The sequence below is a fragment of the Haliotis rufescens genome, unplaced genomic scaffold (genome assembly GCF_023055435.1).
Source record: "Haliotis rufescens isolate VD_foot unplaced genomic scaffold, xgHalRufe1.0.p SCAF_115, whole genome shotgun sequence".
NCBI classification, from domain to species: domain Eukaryota; kingdom Metazoa; phylum Mollusca; class Gastropoda; order Lepetellida; family Haliotidae; genus Haliotis; species Haliotis rufescens.
The window spans coordinates 269,373-292,967 of NW_025963797.1; the positions used below are offsets into that span (position 1 = coordinate 269,373).

At 40.5% G+C, this 23,595-nt stretch overlaps 2 protein-coding genes across 3 annotated transcripts; both read left to right on the forward strand.

Annotated features, from left to right (window-relative positions):
- The first annotated feature begins 10,325 nt into the window (after positions 1 to 10,325).
- LOC124125854 (multiple epidermal growth factor-like domains protein 6) lies at positions 10,326 to 14,398 on the forward strand. Of its 2 annotated transcripts, none has more exons than XM_048393135.1 (5): positions 10,326 to 10,495; positions 11,058 to 11,117; positions 12,007 to 12,339; positions 12,775 to 12,883; positions 13,730 to 14,398. In XM_048393135.1, the coding sequence occupies exons 2-5, from the start codon at positions 11,066 to 11,068 to the stop codon at positions 13,971 to 13,973; spliced, it is 738 nt and encodes a 245-aa protein (XP_048249092.1). In that variant the 5' UTR covers positions 10,326 to 10,495; positions 11,058 to 11,065; the 3' UTR covers positions 13,974 to 14,398. The 2 variants fall into 2 exon arrangements, with proteins under 2 accessions (XP_048249092.1, XP_048249093.1); XM_048393136.1 differs by having other exon boundaries at positions 12,007 to 12,237.
- Positions 14,399 to 18,882: 4,484 nt separating this feature from the next.
- On the forward strand, positions 18,883 to 23,538 carry LOC124125855 (lectin-like). Its single transcript, XM_048393133.1, has 4 exons — positions 18,883 to 19,270; positions 19,768 to 20,112; positions 21,674 to 21,779; positions 22,163 to 23,538. The coding sequence occupies exons 1-4, from the start codon at positions 19,180 to 19,182 to the stop codon at positions 22,428 to 22,430; spliced, it is 810 nt and encodes a 269-aa protein (XP_048249090.1). The 5' UTR covers positions 18,883 to 19,179; the 3' UTR covers positions 22,431 to 23,538.
- Positions 23,539 to 23,595: the final 57 nt, after the last annotated feature.

Sequence of the window (23,595 nt, forward strand, 5' to 3'; positions counted from 1 at the left end):
ATGATTGTAGGATTGATTATTTGTTATCTTAGACAGGGGTTATGAATATTAAGCATTCCCCATCAATTGCGTAATTTTGCTACCTTAAGCAGCATTTGTCAGAAACAGCGCGCCAGAACAGCACATCTTCAGTAGCTGAAACTGTTTCATAGTAATGGGTTATGGGTTGTTATGCATTTTTTAGTGTTGCATGTGACGTCTTTTTTCTCATTTGGAAAAAAAACACTGTTCTTGGTATTATATACTGACATATGCAGCTACGTTATACAATAAACATTATCATTGCAACACTTGGTATATGTTTCCCTTGAACAAGGTTAAAAAAGTGTTAAGCATGTTTACATTGGTTTTATTGCTGTTTTTCCGTTTGTTCTTTGAATACTAGAGACATAACATGCTATCGTTGTTACATGGATATTGAAATGCAGATTAGAAAATCCAGTGTGGGTTAAATATACTTCATCTAAAGACGATGTCTGATTTTTTAGAACTTCTCATGGCAGAGGAAGGAGACGCCAGTGAGTATAGGTTACATATAATTGTCTATGTGTTGATGAATGAATGTTGTCACAGGAATTGATAGAAGTGAATGTTTTAATTTATCCGTATAACGTGTAATCTGCACCTTATATCATGGTGGATATGGTGATTTTATAATGTTAGCCAAGTGTCTTCTTAATCAATATTTAATATGTTCACTGGTGATGCAATCACATTAACCTTTGAGGGGGATATGTGCAGAGCATATGTTTTGTAATATGTGACTGTCAGTCAAATACACTGAACTCTAATTGGTACCTTACGATATGTTGATCAGTTAATATTATATTCGTTTATAAGTTCACATTGCCTTAAGCGATGTGGTAATAGGCATATAAAACATTATTGTCTCAATGTACATCTTTTTTACAAATTAGCCTTCACCATATCATCGTTCAGTGAAGTTTGAACTGGTAATCTGCATAAGTACTACATTGCATTTCAGGTGTAGAAACACATTCATGTAATTTCTTTTCTTTTCGTTTCTAACCAGCATCGAAGAAACATACTGATTCCACCTGCAATTTTGTATTCTTGGAAGATACAGACTTTTCGCCTGGTAAGAACTAACTAACCTCAATACTTATCATTAGAAGTATTGTTCGGGTGCGTTCTTTATGGCATGCATATGCATGTGTACGTACAAGTGAGTCGTCCGGTAAATCAGTGATGTTGTTGATATAAACATTGTCTATATATGGGTGTGTGGTGACATATATAAGCGTCGCGTACCAGGTATTGTGTCTTCAGCAACCCATGCTTGCCCTAAAAGGTGACTATGCATGTCGACTTACATTTTGTAGCAAATGTTTAGATCAATGTTCATGATGTCAATCCATGAATTGTCTCTGCATAGTGTATATAATACTAACTGGTGCACAAATGGACCTCTTAAACTATGACTGTACAATATATGTTCATCAAATTCAGATATTAGAACCTAACACGTTGAATTGGCGATGCTGAATTTCTTTGTTTTCACTTGTTTAAACATGTTTATGAACTTTTACAGGTTCACTAGAACAGAAGATAAAGGATGTCCAAAGGGTGTTTGTTAAAACTGAGAGCTTTAAGGAGGCGGGAGTAAAGTTGGAGATCTATGGCCATGTGACAATAAGTGGTGCCCCAGGATCTGGTAAAACATCCATGGCTCTGATGCTTGGAGCTGAATGTAGGAGGCAGGGGTATAAGCTGGTACTGGTTGAAGATGCTTATAAAGTACAGTTGTCTGATTACCTGGATAAAGGCAAACACGTGTGTGTCATATTTGATGACGTCTTTAAGACAGTCAGATCATATGTGGATCTGTCTGGTCTTAAGCACTTTTTGTACGACCTCCGTTTGCATCTTGAACAGTGCGAGTTCAGATCAGAAAGAAGATACCAGCGTCTGCAGCAAGAAACAAGAGAGGAACAGGGAAAGCTGAATCAACCAAACATCTGTGTTATATTCACTGCAGAAACAAACACTCTTGAGCGTGCAATAGCGAAGCTAGGAGGTCAACGTATTTTCAAAAGTTCATCAGATGTCAAACTGACTTGTTCACAGGAGGAGAAGAAAGCATTGTGGCAGAAGTACAAACATCACTATGGGTGTAAAGTTAATCTGAACAATGTTTTTGCTTCTACGAAAACGACTGTCGGTTTTCCTCTAGAATGCAAACTTTTCTCCAGTTGTTTTGGCTTTCAAATGCACCATGACAGTTTTTTCAAGAAACCTATATTTTACATCAAAAATCACCTTCGTACGATTATTAGCTCATTGGATGACAAGTCAGCTGCCCTCATCCTGATCGTACTGTGTGAAGGAAAGATAATCATCAGTCAACTGGAGACTGAATGTTCCATCCCAGACAGTCAACTGAAGACTGAAGATACCCGCCCAGGGAGTCAACTGGATAGGGAAGGTGCCCGCCCAATCAGTCAACTAAAGACAATAGGTGTCAGTCCTGACAGTCACCTTGCATCTAAAGGTGCCAGCCCAGACAGTGAACTGGAGAGTAAAGGTGGCAGTCCAGACAGTCAACTTGAATCTGAAGGTGCCCGCCAGGACCTAGAGGCCCACCTCCAGGCAGTTGCAACTCTTGTGAAGACATCAACCAGACAGGGTGTAGCTAAGGCTGTCCGGAGCTTATGTGGTACATTGTTGACAGAAGGAAACATAACAGCATTTTCCCATTCGATCATTTATGATGTCTGTGCGTTGGTCTTATTTAATATTGAACCACACTTTATTCTTAAACATTGCAGTATAAAGTTCCTCCTCGAGCACGTACAGGATCAGGGAGACGACGGTATTTATGTCAATGAACACCAGCTCAGCATTCCCTTCTCAGAGGCCTTCAGTGGAATAATTGCTAACAGAATGGCAGATGCTATTGTCGGTGGTGCTTTCAGTATGAACACATGGCATCCCATATGGAAACGAAGAGAAATATTTGACAAGTTAAATCATATGTTCACAGATCCAACTTCCTTGTCTGATGATGTGAAGCATAACATTCTCAAGTATGCCTGTTTCACTGGGAACAAGAATATCCTGGAGCGACTTGTTCCTCACTGTGACATCAATAGACCTGGGTTTAACGGCTGGACACCAATGATGTATGCAGTTGTCTCTGGACAGATGGAATGTTTTGACATCCTTGTGGAAAAAAAAGCTGACATCACTTTATGTGACACTAAGAACTATAACTTGCTGCATTTGGCCTGTCAACATGGACATAAGTCCACCGTAAAGCATGTAGAAAAAGTGCTCGAGAAACATCTTTCTCCTGATTTGTATCTCAGTAAATATATGAATGAACGAGGAGTAAATGGCTGGACACCCGTCATGTGTTCAGTGGCATTTGGGAAGGAGGATATCTTAGATTATCTTACCCAAAAAGGGGAGATATTTGAAAGGAAACCACAAAACAGAGTTGAAAACAAATTATCAGATATCCACAAAAATGATGTGCTTCATCTTGCATGTTGGTTTGGAAACAAGTCCATGGTAGACAGTCTGCTCCCCCACACAGATATCAATGCACGTGGCAACAATGGACAGACACCGGTTATGTGTGCACTATTGTCTGGGAGGAAGGATATTTTCGACCTTCTCGTTTCAAAAAAGGCTAACCTCACATTGACCGATAATGACAACAACAGTCTTCTTCATGTTGCTTCTCGCATTGATGATATATCTCTGTTACCGTCAATAGTGCCAAAGCTTGACATCAATAGTCGGGGAAAACACGGATGGACACCGCTGATGAGGGCAGCTGTACATGGAAATATAGATGTGGCGCTCGAGCTGAATACACTGAAGGCTGACCTCAAGCTGAAAGATGGCAACAGCAACAATCTCCTCCATCTTGCATGTTATGGAGGAAATGTCTCCATTGTGAAACTATTTCTGCCAAAGTTTGACATCAATATTCGGGGAAACCACGGGTGGACGGCAGTGATGTTTGCCGCTGACAATGGAGGAGAACGTGTCTTCAAGTTGCTTGTGTCACAGGGGGCTGATTTGAGGTTGAGGGATGACAACAATAATTCTGTATTACATTTAGCATGTTTTGGTGGAAATATTGTCATTGTGAAAGATTTGCTGGCACGCCCAGGCACTGATATCAACTGTCTGGGAAGCCACGGGAGAACAGCAATAATGATCACAGCTTTTGTTGCAGAACCAGCCCTGTTCAAACTACTTTTGTCAAAGAAGGCCAATATCACACTGACTGATGATGATGATAATACTGTATTACACCATGCCTGTCACGGTGGGGAACCTTCCATTGTGAACTATCTGATACCAAAGTTCAACATCGACGCTTCTGGAAAACACGGCTGGACACCAGTCATGGTTGCAGCATGGGCGGGAAGGAAGGTCGCGTTCGATTTGCTTGTAAAGAAGAATGCTGACCTCACTTTGACTGATGACTACAATGACAATGTTCTACATTTAGCATGTCAGGGTGGGAGCACAGCTATTGTCGAATGGCTTGTGAAACTCTGTGACGTCAATCGCCGGGGAAAGAAAAACTCGCCACTAGTACTGCATGAAGAGAGATCAGTGTCCAGTGGAAATAAAGATCCTTGTCATAGTAATGCACCGACGGAAGATATACAATCATCCACTTCCCCTGAGAATGATAATGCTATCTGTGTTGTTGGTCAAAGTGGAAAGGAAGCCACCGTGATACAAGTGAGTGGCTACTTTGACATTAACGTCAGAGGCAGGGATGATCAGACTCCACTAATGAGGGCAGTTTGTGGAGGCCATATGGACGTGTATATTTTCTTGGTGTCCCATGGTGCCGACCACACTCTGCTGGACAAGGATGGACACACTCTTCTACATCTTGCTACTCAGCATGGTCAGCTTCAAATGGTGAAATACATCATAGACTCGTTTGATATCAACGCAAAAGACAATATTGGTCTGACGCCTGTCATGACATCAGTGTTACAGGAGAGAGTTGATGTATTTGAATATCTCAGAAAACAAGGTGCAGACCTGACAGCAGCGAACAATGCAGGGGATGATGTGGCGACTCTTGCGCATAAAATAGGATGCAGCAAAATCATAGAGCAATTACCACCATCCAAACCTATGAAACGATTATCTAGACCGAGGCTTTCGGGTATTTTTAAATCCAAGAAGAATCGCACAACAGAATGAGCTCAAGCGTCACTGTTGAAAGAACCTGTGCAATCTGAAAACATACAACATATGTCGTCCTGACTTGTACCCCAGAGATGAGTCTGGATACACAGCATTACATTTGGCTCATACTGTATACATTGTCTGCTCCCATCGATGGCCGAGATCAGATGCCGGTGAATGATGTTGCGTTTAGAATAGTTTTATTGTTTTTATACCATCGGTACTGATATACCATATACTCCCTCAGACCATCTGCTTATCCTTCTATGTATAACAAATGATTGGCCCAAAATTGCTATTGTGTACATAAGCTCAATTGGAAGAAACCGTGTGTTACTGATCTTATGATGTATCGCTATGAAACTGAAAACTACTTTTGTAAAGACGTATGCAATTTATCCTAATTCGCATCCTCTCGTGAATATATTGAAAAATATGTGTATGTATGTATGTGTGTGTGTGTGTGTGTGTGTGTGTGTGTGTGTGTGTTTGTGTGTGTGTGTGTGTGTGTGTGTGGTTGGATGGATGGATGGATGGATGGATGGATGTGTGTGTGTATATATATATATATATATATATATATATATATGTGTTTGTGTGTCCGTGTGTGTGTGTGTGTGTGTGCGAGTGTCTGTTTATCCTGTGCATGTTGTCATACCATTGTATACATTGTACTCTTTATGACTTTGAGGAAATACAAGACATCCATTTTTCTTGTGTATATGAATCAGAATTTTTCAGATATGTTTCAATGTTTCACTTGTATAGCATTACTACTGTCACTGTTACTTGCACATAACACTGAATCTGTTGAACATATGTTGTATTTGTTTTAGATGAGTTCAAAGATAATATGATACAATTGACATAGTTTTCAAGGACATTGTGACACATGTGTTTCTAATCTATCACTCCCAAAGGACACGATTTAGCAATTTCTTATCGCACAGAAGCTCCATGAAGTATGCAGTACTACACACTCCGAATAGGGACAGCAAATAATGAATATGATGCCCCTGTTTAACATTAATAAGCAGGTATTACGCTGTGGAAAATACCAAAGCGCGTGGTTGTGTCCAACAGGGCCTTGGTATATATAGTTTCACAAATAAAATATGTAAAACTCCCCAAAACCCTGGGTTTATTCAATGGTATTGCGTGTGGAGATGACAGTTCACTGATGGGAGATTATGCACACTCGATGACTCTAGCACCCCTGTTGATATGATGACGTCATATGGCATTGTTTTCCGGGTGTATCTTCGAAAAAAATTCCATACATCGTCGGGTGAATGTAAACTTTGTGGTACAGGGCCCCGTTCCAAAAAAACAATCGTATCGCAACGACAGTCGTAAGCCTGTGTATGCGGTTAATACGAATCAACTCTTACTGTATTTGAAATATTATTCTGTTTAACATTTTGTTATAAGATCGCGACAGTGAAAACATTTTAAAAACAAGTCTTTAATGGCAAATAATAAATAAAACGCTGAACTTACCTCATGTAATATTGATTTGCAAAAACTCTTGAATAGATCTAGTGACAGACTCGCTCTCCTTCGTCAGACATCAGAAGTATTCAATATGTTTTGTTCTATAAACTTGGTATAATATGGAAGGTCGTTTAGTATTCTGTATGTCTCGGTTAACTTCCCGCCACCCGTTTGAACGACTAATAGTTTCATTTTAACAAATTATCATCTCGCTCAAACGACGTCTGGAATAGTTTAAACAACATCGTATCAAGTTTGGCCAACCTACTATGAAATGTGGTGAAGGATTAGTAATGAACGATGAGTAATCAAACCTGGACATTCTGAAAAACGAACCAACGATTTCATGTTTAAGTTACCCTATCATCTCAAAACGACCTCTATGCCAGATCTAGAAATATTATCCATATCAACAGCGTAGCCACTCACGCATTTCAAGTAGTTTGGTGATATTCCTTCTTTCACCTGATGAAGGAAAACGAGCATGCCTCGACTCGTTGGTTTCCGTCCCGCGAAATAGATGATTACATCTGTAAAACATGATACTCAGTCGTATCTAAGTCAATTGAAGGAGACAGTGAGGGGGCTTCAATGAAATAAATCAGAAGCTAGTATTTTGATGTAAGTTAAGGTAAATCTCGTTACACCCAACTTTCCTCTGACCAAAACAACACATCTGATATGTAAAAATAACTAATTAAGTGTCCACGTTTTTTTAACCATTGTATCTCCATGCATCTCTGATGCCAACGGGAATCTGATGTGTTCCTACTCCCCTTACTGAACACACGTGCTTTATGTAATACTATGTTATTGTAGTTAACTTGCGTAAGGTAACTGGTTGGTTGACTAAACTTAATTATAATGAGCCTATGTCCGTGTACCATTTCAAAGCAACAGTTCTGCCGTACGCTAATGGCCGAAGGCAATCTGACAACCTAGTGTTCCTAGATACGCCATTCACATGTGACTTTATACAATGACATCGACATGTATTGTTACTGGTGTACCCATCCGTCCAATAACCTTAAATGTAAAGAGTGTGTGCACCTGTCAGGAGTAGTACTTCCGGATTGTTTAATGTTTGTCAGGCAAGGGAGATAACTCCAGTTTGTTTTATGTCATACGGAATATGTGCTCCGAGAAAAAAACTAACGATCACACAGTTTAGGTTGAGGCATGTTTATTTCCACGTGTGCAATACCCCGCGCCGACGCTCGACACAAAGAGCGTCACAGTATGAACATACACCGACGCTATGTTCCTATATGTGTAACAAAACCTACTTGTGTCTGGAGGAAACACCATCCATGTTTACCTGGATACGACATCCCAAAGGAAATGAATCTAGATGCAGCTTTCATGTGCACAAGAAACCGTATTATGAATCTACAGACAACAACAAGCATGTGTACCTCGGTACAACAGCATTAATATTGTACTATGAATTGTATCACATTCGTGTGTACCTAGATATGACATCTCAATGTACCTTTATACCATAACTTCCATATTCATCTAGATAAGAGAACATGTATGTGCATATAGACACAACGACATCCATGTATACCAAGATTCAACGACATTCATGTGTACCTAGATGAGACATCCCGATATACAATACATCCATATGAATCTAGATACAACATGCATGCGCACCTCGGTACAACAGCATTGATATGAGTCTGTGCGCAGCAATATTCATATGTACCTAGATACAACATTGATTTAAAGCATCAGTGCAAGTTATGGACATTTCACGAGTTTCATAAAAAAAGGGCCAGCAATATTAATTTGTACCTAAATACAACAACATCCACGTGTACCTAGATACAACAACATTAATATGAGTCTGTGCCCAGCGATATACATATGTACCTAGATACAATGTACAACAACGTTCATGTGTACCTAGATACAACAAAATTCATGTGTACCTAGATACAACAACATTTATGTGTACCTAGATACAACAACATTCATGTGTACCTAGATACAACAACATTCATGTGTACCTAGATACGACAACATTCATTCGTACCTAGATAAAACAACTTTTATGTGTACCTAGATACACCAACATTCATGTGTACCTAGATACAACAACATGCATGTGTACCTCGGTACAACATCATTCATGTGTACCTAGATACGACAACATTCATGTGTAACTAGATACAACAACATTCATGCATACCTAGATACACCAACATTCATGTGTACCTAGATACAACATCCCGATGTACCTTTCTACAACTTCCCTATGAGCCTGGACACAGCAGTCATGTGTACAAGGACCTTATGGATCCACATGCAATTGCAGCAATGTATAACTAGGTACAACATAAATATCAAGAGTAAAATGGAGGTTTTTGAAGAAAGATTGACATTTTGACAGAGGCATGAAGCCAGTTATAGGCATTTTTTTCCGCCAGTTATCCTAACACGAAAAAACCTTTTCGCAAAAATCTTCCTTGTAGCAGCAACGAACAAGTGTTGTGTGACATAACGTCAGCGCATTCCGGTACAGTGCCGAGGTCCTCAACATCCTGAGTATGGTCACCCTCTGTTTCAAAAGTAAATATTGAAGCAGATTCCACCAACTTATAACTGCATCGACCTGCTGTCGTGAGAGGTCCATACGTTTACAGGCCGACATTACAATCCCCGAAACGGGATCAAACAGAATTTTCTGACTCGACAGATGTGAACGCCTGAAGTGACGCAGGTCTTACACGATTACCACGAGCACGGGCATGGTGCTAACAAACCTAAGCACATCATCCGGGGGAATCTGCTGTTCAAACCTAAGATTACAGGTTTCTCGCATACCTCAGGCACACAACTCTGCTTTAGACGCCTTGATAACCCGTGACCCTTCTTGTGACCCTGAGCACAGAAAAACTGTCAAATGTAAATGTATATTAATATCCTCTGATATGTTTGCATATTTTTAGAAGTCAAATATTTGTTTTATTTTTCAATTTGCCAAACATATCTAAGTATTAGCTAAAAAACGTCACCTGCACATTCCGAATATATCTTTACTTTGCTCATTTTGCAAATATGACTGTTTCTCCTTTATGTTCATACCCGTGAAGATCTGGGGTAGAATAGGTCTTCAGCAACCCATGCCATGCCATAAAAGACAACTATGCTTGCCGTAAGAGGTGACTAACATGATCAGGTGGTCAGGCTCGCTGACTTGGTTGAAGCATGTCATCAGTCCCAATTCCGTGGATCGATGCACATGATGTGAATCACTGGATGGTCCTGCCCAGAATCGATTATTTACAGACCACCGTCATATAGCTGGACCATTGCTGAGTGCGGCGTTAAACAAACAAACCGTTATAATCATAACTGGTGTTGTCTTAACGTCCTCGATATTTTCACAGAAACATTTGCATTAAAATATAGCAAACACACTTCTGAAATAACTGTTTTGTGCAAAGTTATTTCAAAGCAGCTCATTAACTTGAGACTGGACACCGTCATTATTTAATTATAATGTGAATCACCAATGCATGTCAATATAATAGTGTCAGTATTCATTTTCGTCTTCCGTGTAACAAAAGGGGATGACAGGGGGTGGGTCTAGGGGGGTGGGTTTTAGGGGGAGGGTGTGTGTGGGGGCAGCGGGAAGGCAATACTATCAACAGGAAGCGGAATGTGATTACGAAAGAAGACTGCTGGTCGTGTGACAACGCATGGATCACAGCCCCCTCTGACACATGTATCATACAGATGGTTCACGGTTTACACACAGCTTGTCTGCAAATCATCGGAAAACATCAAGTCCTAACATAGCGTAAGTATCTGCTGCTGATGTTAATATTGATCATATAAATATGTTGAAGTTATTTTTGTTTTAGAATGTACTGGATTCCATAATGAACTGTGTGCAATCCCTCTTTTTAGCATTATCAACATTGTGGGGAGTATAGCATGCACGCCTTCCTGACGGCCAAAGTCCACAACTCTTTGATTTCTGAATTCCTATTGGATCCCTCCAGTCGTTGCATTAGACAATTGATGTTTCATTGTGTATAGTAATGAGTACTGTTTGTCACTTAAGTCCATAGAGGAAGCAAAAATACTGCAAGTCCCCGTGGTTTTAGGATGGTGATGTACCTTCAGTTGCTGGCGATCTGCAGCCTTTTCTTATCATCTATTGTGAAATATAGTGACACATTTGTATATGCTAGTTTTAAATAACAATTAGTGATATTTTTGTTAATTAACTGTCCCATGTTGATAGGCTTTTTATAGTTTAAATGCATTTGTTATTTATAACATTGATAGTTACGATATGGCTGAAATACTGCCTCACATTATCACTCAATATTGTTTCACTTTCATATCTGTTTCAGTCAGCACAATGGTTTCCTTGGCGATGATATGGATAGCATGTTTGGTAGTTGCTACTAGAGGTAAATCAAAGAGCCCTGGATGAGGATAGGTTTTATTCCACACTGGCTCATAAAACATGCTTTTCGGGAGTAATGCAAATATGTCAAACAGTTTATATTCTAATGTCACTGCATGACAAATACATATTGACAGTGTTTCTTGTAAGAGTACAATTATCAGTGTTTGACATGGTTTATGGTTTATATTGAGTGGGATGTACATAAAAGGCAGTTCTATACATTTAGTTCATATTCGCAGTTATGTCAAACTAACAGACAATGAAACTCATCTCCTCTCACATTTGAATTATATTGCTCTCATATTATCAATTGTCTAGCTATATTTATATGTCTTCCTACTTCATTCTTTAGTCTATGAGTGCTACGTCAAAATTGTGCTGTGCTGTAAAATGTTGCTAGGATACCATTAGATATTATATTGTTGAAGATGGTATTGTGAGATGAAGATGGGGTTGTCATTGTATTGTAAATATTGCTGATCTAGTGGGTATACTGCACGTATGATTAATAGATATTGCATGTGTAATATTATACTTTATCCCATCTGCATCAATGTCTCATGTTAATCCTATATACAGCCAAATCAACTGCCTTGTGTCTCAACGACAAATCAGTCAGTACAACGTTGTTTAGGTAGTATAAGTGTTCGCTATTTTTCAGCATCCCATCCTTTTGTATTTAGCTGTTCAGGTATAATCAGTTTTATTCCATATACATGTAGGTGCTTAACGTTTCTTTGGAAGGACCCCAAGAATATACATTTAAGTGCATAGGAATACATAATCATGTCACTTGTTTTACATACTTAGGTATCTCCTAGTATGCTAAAGAGGAAACTTAATTTCCAATTCGCGAAACCATCAAATAATGACTGTGATATGACTTTCAGCCACTCCATGCAAGGAAACCTATCACTGTTCAGACTGTGACAGAGAGTCCGGGGATTGCCTCACTGAGTGTGACACGGGGTATTACGATCGACAATGCAGTTCTACCTGCAGCAAGAACTGTAGAAATAACAAATGTGTGACCTCGAGCTATGGTAGTGATAACTGCACTGACGGGTGTGTGCCAGGATACCAAGGCATTGGCTGCAACATACTATGTGACAGTCCAGGAGGTAACTGTACAGTATGTCCAGGTGGTTGTGATGGAGGATATTGTCAGTTGAACTCCTCCTGTGTGTCTGGATGTGTAGACTCCTACTACGGGTCTGACTGTGGTGAGAAATCGGATATTTTCGTACGTCTGGCTGTAATATCATGACTTTCCTAAGGGATGCTGTAGGCGTTTAGGTATATATCCAAACATGGCCATTTTGTTAACATTAACATAGCTTGACGCGATGATATGTATTTAACATCATGAGAGAAGGTGGCCCTTTAAAGAAACCTATTCACAGGACATCACCAGTGAAGAACATATTCACAACAATGGTCAATGTCATCAGTCACGAACCGGTATTCATATTACTTTATACCTCATACATAGTTTAATTATATTGACATGTTTAGCACATGCGCTTTCTCCCTGCAGTAAAAGTAATAATATACAAGTTCAGAATATCACATGATCAGTGATCCGTGGTTGGCTCTTCTTCACGCACTTGTTGTAAGGAAATGAATCAAACTTTCACATCAACATTGTTCTTTGTCAGGTGGTAAAGTGGGACTGCATGTAGGGCTTGCCACAGCAGCTTTCGGTATCATGACTGTCATCTCTCTGGTTGTGTGCTGCAAGTACCGTCACCGCTTGAGAAGGGACAGGTGAGTGAAGGAGTGCATGTATGTGTGAGTGAGTGAGTAGGTGGGTGGGTGCGTGCGTCCTTGCGTGACCGGACGGTCAATATGTGTTCTACCCTTCAGTGTACATAACCTGCTTTTATACTTCATTGTAACTACATCTGATGTCTGCTCTACAGTATGAACACTGCCTCCTATCTGTATATATATATATATATATATATATATATATATATATATATATATATATATAAACATATACTTGTCATCTGTACTCTGTAGTTGAACCTACACCGAAACGCCGCTCCTAATTGTAATACAGAAGTTGTTCATCCATATATTTTATCTTTACTTAGCCTTCCAACTTCTAAATGGCTTTCAAAGACGAGCTGAGCACAGTCAGCAATGTTCCGACATTCAGAGTCACAGTTGGACCATGTGCGATACTCGTCGTATTAACTGACATGGAATCACCATGGTTACCGTGACATGGGGTGCTGTGTCTCATCTTGCAACAGCCACTTGTTTACCAGTCCAAAATTCGAGTATTTGCGTGTCACTGCCTGACACGCATGTTTGATGAATGCTAAAAAGTTCTTGGCTGTATTTTCCTTATTAAAAATACGAGCCTAAATATTACAACAACAAAAACCCAGCAACAATGTATGTTTTGTGGCAGACATTTCCCGAAAAAAATCAAGTCGTTTTACAGCTAATAACCCCTACAATCAAATCAGTCATGTATCAGATATATTTGACCATGATTATTATGTAAACATGTATAACTTTGCAATATGGACGCATGGCTGATAGGTGTAAATGTGGGCCTACTGTTAATGTCATCAACATACATTGTTTTTACTTTTACAGTGTTACCAAGACAAAGGATGTTGTGTGCGACTCTGTTGTCGAGAAGGGCGATGCCCCTGTTGTGGAGCTGGAATGGTATTCTGAGATACCACTGAAAGACATGGCCATGCAATGTGGGTCATCTAATGGAAGAGGAAGTGCAGCTGGTGGTGGAGCGGATGATGTTTATGACGTTGCAGATGTAGACAAACGGAAATTTGCTGGTGATTTTGGCAATATTTACTCAAAATTGTCACATGCTTAGTAAATATTTTGTTTTGCAAAGGTCTTTCGTTAACTAATGACGCTGTCTATCCAGTATGCAATTCTTCAAAAGGACTTTCCCCTCCGAGATAAAGTGGACAGAGGATCTGCCCAGATTGTGGAATGTTGGTGGTTCGATACAAGCATTCAGCATTACGAGGAAAAGGGCTGGGATTCAGTATATTGTCTCTGAGGCTGCAATTTCCATGCTAAACTGTGCCATGGCATCTTAATGAGTTCCCGCTATAAAACTGGAATAGCTCGGGACACATGCATGCACATCGCTTTGTAAGTGCAACTATCTTGAAAGTTAAACCATTTTTTACCTCAGCTTAGTTTGAACAGATATTTCATATTGTAGAATATAGTATGATGTGTGTAATTAGTATTCACAAAACTATATAAATGGAACCATATCCAACCTTTTGCCTGTCCGTTTGTTTATATATGGAATGTTGTTATTTACTTGTACAATGAAGTTGTGTTCAACATAGTTACCTTTCACTATGCCATTCTGTATTCAGAATTGGTCACAATGATGCCTTGCATGCGAACAAGATGAAGATTAGATGTTCACGCTCTGTGATTAATTATTGATTGTTATTTTTAATGGCCATGGCCGTTGCTCGTGATTTCAATAAACGGTGTGACGGTTCAGTACCAGAGAAGCTGGAATAGCGCTAACTGCAACGTTAAACAGTCACTCAAGTTAGTATAATATACCATTGGAGTCTTCAGTCTTCTACAAACTGATCCATCCCCAAACATCTCGAATGATCAAGTCTGTGATGTTTGCAGACAACAGGTAGTGGTGCATAAATCTAAACGCTCTCTGCCGCCGACAGCACTCGACGTTTTACTTAAACTTCAGTTATTTGCTGCCAATAAAATACTCAAGGTTTAACTAAATGCATGGGCTGCAGTAATCAAACTAAAGAGATAACTATACAACAGTTAATATGTTACTATTTGCTTATACATTATTAATAACTGTTGCTTGTTTACTATTAATAAATAAACCTTGCAAAACAGTCCTTGGAACAATGTTGGAGACGTAATTCTTCTCGTGTAGGTGATCACAGCCCTAAGAGTAGCTATGGTAGTTGGTATCACATGATCACTCCCCGCATATCAACGTGTACGTTTCTACCTCATTCAGTCCTTGTAAACATCTAAACCCGACATCACCTTGTACGTTTCTACCTCATTCGGTCCTTGTAAACATCTAAACCTGACATCACCTTGTACGTTTCTACCTCATTCGGTCCTTGTAAACATCTAAACCCGACATCACCTTGTACGTTTCTACCTCATTCGGTCCTTGTAAACATATAAACCGGACATCACCGTGCATGTTTCTACCTCATTCGGTCCTTGTAAACAACTAAACCGACATCACCTTGTACGTTTCTACCTCATTCGGTCCTTGTAAACATCTAAACCCGACATCACCTTGTACGTTTCATTAGGTCTTTCGGGATCGGGTGGTCAGACTCGCCTATTTGGTTGATGCATGTCATTGCGCGGATCGATGTTCATGCTGCCAACCACTGGATTGTCTGGTCATATGGCTGGAATATTGCTGAGTTAGGTGTTAAACAACAGACAATCAAACACACATTAGGTCCCTGTAAACCGACTACTCCTCGAAAGTTTCTACCCCATTAGGTACTTGTTAACTTCTAAGACCAGCATAAACTTTCACGTTCGTCCTACATTAGTTCCTTATTTACATCTAACACCAGCATCACCTTCCAAGTTCGTCCACATTAGTTCCTTATTTACATCTGACACCAACATCACCTTCCACGGTCGTCCCGCATTTGTTCCTTCTTAACGTCCCTCATTTGATCCTTGTCTCCCGTCTTAGTTCGTTGGTAATGTCAAAGACGGAAATCACCTTTGTCTAATATGGGTTCCTTTTTAACATCTAGGACCGACATCACCTCCCACGTTTGTCCCTTATTAGTTCCTTGTTAACGTCAAAGGCCGACATCACCATCATGGGCTTTCCTCCCCCCTTAGTTCCCTGTTAACCTCTAAGACCGGCATCACCATTACCATGGGCTTTCCTCCCCCATTAGTTCCTTGTTAACATCTAAGACCAGCATCACCATGGGCTTTCCTCCCCCATTAGTTCCTTGTTAACATCTAAGACAGGCATCACCATGGGCTTTCCTCCCCCATTAGTTCCTTGTTAACATCTAAGACAGGCATCACCATCATCATGGGCTTTCCTCCCCCATTAGTTCCCTGTTAACATCTAAGACCGGCATCACCATCACCGTGGGTTTTCCTCCCCCATTAGTTCCCTGTAAACATCTAAGACCAGCATCACCATGGGCTTTCCTCCCCCATTAGTTCCTTGTTACCATCTAAGACAGGCATCACCATCATCATGGGCTTTCCTCCCCAATTAGTTCCCTGTTAACATCTAAGACCGGCATCACCATCACCGTGGGTTTTCCTCCCTCATTAGTTCCCTGTTAACATCTAAGACCAGCATCACCATGGGCTTTCCTCCCACATTAGAGCCCTGTTAACATCTAAGACAGGCATCACCATCACCATGGGCTTTCCTCCCGCATTAGTTCCTTTATTAACATCTAAGACCGGCATCACCATGGGTTTTCCTCCCCCATTACCGCCTCCGTGGTCTTGTGGTAGAGCGTCCGCCCGGAGAGCGGAAGGTCCAGGGTTCGATCCCGGGCCGCGTCATACAAAAAGACGTTAAAAGATTGTACTTGTTGTTACCCTGTCTGGCGCTCGGCATTAAGGGGCTTAAACAAGGACTGGTCGGCTCGGAGTCAGTATACTGTGTCTGAGTGGGGTATTCATGTTAAACTGCGGCATGGTATCTCAGTGAGCTAGCACTATAAATCGGCATCAGTCCGGACTAGTACAAGCAGCCACACACACAAATACGCGTACATGCACGTCGCTATATAAGTGCAATAATCTTGGAATTTCACCTCACCTCACCCCACATGTTTACAGACCGACACTGCAACGCCAAAGTCATGTACGCCAGTGAGTGGCGTTATGGCCCAATGTCGGAATAAACAATATTTCAGTCAAAACCTGGATTGTGTCCCTGGCAGGTGTGCTGAGCTTAATTAATGCAGGTCCTGATGGGTTTTCAACTAGGACTGGCATTGTGCTGACAGTCATTGATCCACAATTCGTGGCTAAATATAAATATGGTGTAAATTTTAATTTAATTAATAAACTGGCATGATTTTTTGTTGTTGATTTGTTTAGACTTCCATTGTGTAACATGCATACCGACACCTTTTGACACCCATTTAGAAATGTCAGAGAGTTGTTGAACTTTAAACATAATCCAAACGAAAGTTAAAACAATATGAACATAAGCAAATTCAGAATATATATAGTTCATTTCAAAGGAATTTTCTTAATTCACATAAGTATTTTCATTAAAATTTCACTTAAAAAAATGAACATAGAATACTGAAACGATGAGTGTAAAAAACAATTGACTGACATAATGTTCAACCTAATAATTATTACGTCGTTGGTTGGTAATATTTCCTTCTACTCATGTAACACTGTTGATTTTCATCTTCCTGATGAGGCAGAAAGTGAGACAATCAACAGGAAGCCAGACGTGATTATGACCATAAAACTTTAACGCCAGAGAATAACTAGTCTCAATTTATCAACGAAACATATTCTATCGAGGTTAAAATGCAAGATTGCATGAAAAGTATCAGACCGGATCACTATGGTGATCCTGGCTCGTCCCACCTGCCCCACCAGTCATCAGGAAACTTCCATGTAGGAGCCCGACCTTCTGTAAGTATTTGCTGGAATTGAACATGTTGATGATAGTGTACTTTGTGTGGTTTTTTTTTCAATAGATTGAGCCTTCATAGATTGAGGGCTAAACTGTATGGACGTTGACACTTGCTACAAACGGTAAGGCTGTATATTATGTGTATTATGTAAAGTTTGCATTTTAAAGTACAAACTGTTGATAAAATGATTTATCATATAATGGGTAGGTTTCTCGGCAGGATAAAGCCAACGGATAAAAACGATATCCGTTGGGGTCATATGCGGATAGAGATGCAAATATCAAAGGTCAAGAAGGGACTTCTTTCCCTGTTTATAAACAAACATGGCGTCGCCCTCGTCATTCGGCGATCGAGTCAGATTTAACCATCGTGAATCTGGATAAACTACAGAGATAATTGCTTTCATTATCAAAAGAACAGTCTAATATACTGAAAATCAGTGTCTTACTGTGACGTAGCTAAGGCACTTTATAAGTTTTGGCAACTTCAGAGATATAAATTTCGAAACAATTTTGCGAGGGCACGAGGCCTAGCCAAGCGGGATCAGTAGCCATGACTGGTAGACCTCTGCGGCTTGAAACCTTCTCCACAAATTGAAATGGTTGGATTTGGCCGAAATATGTTTGAATTGTTACCTTGTTTCGTTTTGTCGGTCTGTGTACATCTGACTACACTTCTAAACGTTATGACAGGACAGACCGACTGTCAACAACGTCTGACCATGGCCGTGACGTCTCATAGACTAGGGTTAGAGTAGCTTCCCTTTGACAAAGGGCAATTACTCTAGCGGACAGACCGATGGATTGCCGCGAAAGGCAATTAAAAACAATTGTTGTTTTGCGTATATGTTGCTTCGCCACTGTATAAGAAACAGATTTCAGTTGGAACTATATTGGCTACTGTCACTGTCCGACTGACACATCACTTACCCTGTGACGTAATAAATAATAATGCGCGCATTCCAGGGAAACTCGCAATGTTTCGGTAATGTTTGTGAGAGGGAAAGCGATTTTGAAGCGCAGAATTAAAGAATGACATTATATGATAAAGAGGTTATCACGCTTGTGTGTTTGGGGATGGTAAATATCCTGTATTAGGAATAAACACTATGTATTTAGCTCGTCAAGGCTCGCTAAATACAACGTTTATTCCTAATGCAGGATATTTACCATCCCCAAACACACTCGCGTGATAACCTTTATATAAGAGTATTAATACCGTGCAAGATTCAATACAATGTGACATTTTCAATCTCCATCTTTTTTTTTTGGTACTTTCAACTTCCTGCCACTCCTGATCCGTGTAACACTTTGTATTCTTCATATATGTTGCACATTCATGTTCTGAGTCGTCTTTGCATCCAACAATTGTTGTTTTCTTGTGTATGGTATGCTATTTGTAACTTTCTTATCAGTTTCAGTAAACGGTATGGCCACCTCTGTGATGATATGGGTGACATTCTTGGTAATTGCTACTGAAGGTAAAGCGATGTGATGTTATAATTTCTGATCTAGAGTTTACAGATGGTTAAATGATTAGTATTTACATCGTGGCATTTTTACACCCTAGTATCAGTGGAGACAGGTTTCTACTTCCTCATTATGTCAGTGCGATGCATCTCTAGCTGGGGAAGTGTAATGCTACCTGCTCTACAAATCTCTGCTCTCAAAGTGAAAATAGGGCAATTAGCACAACATGTCATAAGTAGAAGAAGGCTTTATTTTATGTCAACGTGATACACATCACTACATAGCTGTTTAGTTATAATCACTTTTGCTTATCTTTTACAAACTTTCTTCACACATTTTCAGTCATGTTCATCTTCATGGGAAGTGCCGTCAGCATGTACATGTAGGTGGTCATAGATAAACAGTTCTGAACACTTTTACCACAGTTGTGCATGTTCTATTCTTGTTAAATAACACACTTTTTTCTATTCTCAACAAAATTAAATAATACCTGTACTATAACTTGCAGCCATTCCATGCAATGACACCTATCACTGCTCAGACTGCGACGGAGTGTCTGGGGATTGCTTCTCTGAGTGTGACACGGGGTATTACGGACGAAAATGCAACTCTACCTGCAGCAAGAACTGTAGGAATAACAAATGTGTGATCTCAAGCTATGGTAGTGATAACTGCAATGACGGGTGTGTCCAAGGATACCAAGGCATCGGCTGCAACATACCATGTGACAGTCCAGGGGGTAACTGTACAGCATGTCCAGGTGGGTGTGATGGAGGATATTGTCAGCTGGGCTCCTTCTGTGTGTCTGGATGTGTAGACTCCCACTACGGGACTGGCTGTAATGAGAAGTCAGGTAAGCATGATCTGTCTGGTTGTGATATCAAAACTTTGCTGTAGTGTGTGTATCGATGTGTATTGGATTATACTCGATTCCGATTATATCATAAGCATGTATTTATGACGAAGTATCAAATAATTATGACATGAGGTGTTCGCTCAATGGTGAGCGTGTCCTGATCCGACCCCTCCATTGGTTCATTTTGTTGGACCGACCACAGCCACTACAACTAACAGTACATCACTGACCCATGTCCTTTTTTGTCCCTGCCCTGTAAGTCCACCTGTGTCGAAGTCGTTCTTGCCTGCAGCATTTTACTACTACGGATAACATTGTGGTTAAATATATTGGTAGACTGCTGGCTAAGTAACAGAGTGGACACACTGGGGCACTGTAAATAGTCAAGCTTCATAACTTTGGTAAATGATAACACGAATGGGGTTATTGCCTTGAAAAAACTATTTTTTTATGGATACGTCGTTGATTACTGGTTATGCATGTGTCATTTGTTGACAACATATCATATTATATCAGACATTACAATATGGGTGAACAACTCCCGATTGATTTTACTTTTAGCTCATTCATCCACTCATACGTTCACCTACCACAACCTCTATCGTTTATATGTACCACTACCTACACTACTGCCTTCCACTACCTGTCTTCCTCTCCTTATCTCTTGCACCTCCTACTGTCCTTTACATCTCCTGCTCCCTGTGTCATAGACAGATCACTTCCCTGTGTCATAGACAGATCACTTCCCTGTGTCATAGATAGATCACTACCCTGTGTCATAGACAGATCACTACCCCATGTCTTCCACTACCTGTCTTCCTCCCCTTATCTCTTACACCTCCTACTGTCCTTTACATCTCCTGCTCCCCGTGTCATAGACGGATCACTACCCCGTGTCATAGACAGATCACTACCCCATGTCTTAAACACATGACTACATCCATGTCTTCCACTACCTGTCTTCCTCTCCTTATCTCTTACACCTCCTGCTGTCCTTTACATCTTCTGCTCCCAATGTCATAGACAGATCACTACCCCATGTCTTAAACACATGACTACATCCATGTCTTCCACTACCTGTCTTCCTCTCCTTATCTCTTACACCTCCTGCTGTCCTTTACATCTCGTGTTCCCTGTGTCATAGACAGATCACTACCATATGTCATAAACAGATCACTACCCCAGGTCTTAAAACCAACACACACCATCTACTACACCTACCGCCCTCACCTTTCTACGCACATCGACCCATATCGTTCACACCTGCACCTACCCCTCAGCACTTACCACTACTTCCAGCTAGACCTTGTCTCTCATACACCTTCCACTGAGCCCCACCCCTGGCCCCACCTCTGGCAAAAAACACACCTGGCCAAGACCTTTATTTCTACCCCGTTTGCATATGGAAACTATTCATATACTAGTCACACACTTACGTATATACATTCGGCTAGCCTGTGTTGGGTTATGCAATGGAGTGACATCAATCGTGTTGTGTCACATGTTTTGCAAACCCATCCTTAAACTATATGTATAAATCAACCTTGTTGTTTGTCAGGAGAAATTGTTGGACTGCTTGTGGGACTAGCTGCAGCAACTGTCCTTATCATTGTAACGATCACCCTGGCTGTGTGCTGGTGTTGCCAAGCCTTAAGAAATGACAGGTGAGTGAGTGATCCACAGTCAGCAATATTCCAGTTGCCTCAACCAGTACGTGCTTTTAGATAAACACACGTGAATTAATGCACGGACTTATATTTATTTGTCTGCATCCTTCCCTGTAATTAAAGTGACATGATGCTTTGAACTGAAATACTTTGCTTTGCAGCCTCTCATGAAAGTCAATGTAAAGCCTATATTGAAACTCATACTATATAGTTTTAAAGATAACAAATAAATCATTCTAAGACTCTTACTTGCAGCCAGGACAGTGATGATAACTGTTCGGAACACACACACTAACAAATGCACACACACACACGCCAACACATATAACCTCATACACACATACACATCGACTTCTTCTTACCAATTAATCAACTTGCAGGTTTCAACTGTATGTCACTCCCACCCAGGACATGCATGTGTCACCAGAGGCCATTGATGTCCCGCAATATGATGTCGTTGATGAAGCAAAGATGTATGATGTGCGGACTGGTGGAGAACAACCAGCCTGTGCAAGTCGTTCTGGCTATGCAGGGATGAGGTCAGTACATCATTCTATCATATCACGTGACCTGGAACACGCAGGCCAAGATGAACCAGGAACCACCTCAGTGACCATTGAGCGTGAAAGTGGCACATCAAGTGTTTAAGTTCATGACATAAGTAGATGCATCTGTTGCAATGTAAATACGTTTCACACGCAATTGATGAAAATACAAGGGGTGCATTGTTCCTGGATGATGGTGAGTTTATTGATGAAGCAAGGGATGTGCGATGCACTCACGGATGACGGATAACCAAACTGTGCTAGTTGGCAATGAGGTCAGAACATAATTATCTCGTGACCTGGAACATGCAAATAAAAATGACATATGTTTGAAGATTTCACGATAAATATTCTGTTCCATGTGTGTGGCTCGACTCTAATAACATTCAATCTTGTTTTCACACGTGCTTTTGTCCCCCATTTACGAGTAAGTGTGTTTGTTTTAGCGCTGCATTGGACAATACTTCTTCAGTGACAGATGTTTAGCACGGGTATGGTTCTGACAAACCTGAAGACAAAACCTGGACAAATCATGGATTCGGACCCACTGTCGCAGGTTTCTGTTACGTCTGAGGGACAATGCAATTCAAAATGAAATATATATTCGTTGCCTAGCCTGCAGTAATGTCTCACGGGATAATCACCACAACCAGGTCGTCTTGCCCAAACGCTGTGAAACTTATTCATGGTTATTCATGAAATATGTCCGTATTATGTAGCATGTTTTGCAAAGTGAACATCATCCTCGTGACACCTGGAAACCTGACAGGCAAATGTAAGTCAAGCTGAAGGAACTACTGCCGCTTCCGCTTGTAGCGATACCCCAGTCACATGGTGCTGAGACATTGAACATCGTATCCATTGTGTCCATGTTACAAATAATCCTTAACTATTTCCGTCATTTGTGGTGCAAATGTACTATCTTGAACGCGAATGATTTGAGAAAACAATCTCAGGCAATCAGTGTTTGTTCAGTGACAGTGAAGCACACCATCTCCCTACACAACTCCATCAAATTAAACTTGCACGTATATACACATATCAGTATGTATATCTGCACAGGTTGGGTGTGAGTAACATGTACTGATGGGGTATTGATCCTATATAGGCCGTTTTCATTGGTGTATTATGGGAAGGGAAGACAGGTAGGAACGTCCCAAACGGGTGCATGGGCAATTTAGCCTTCGTTCTCTATCAGAAACAGTGTCAACTTTTCCAGTCCCTCAACAAGTGTGGGCGGGCGGGTAGCCTAGTGGTTAAAGCGTTCG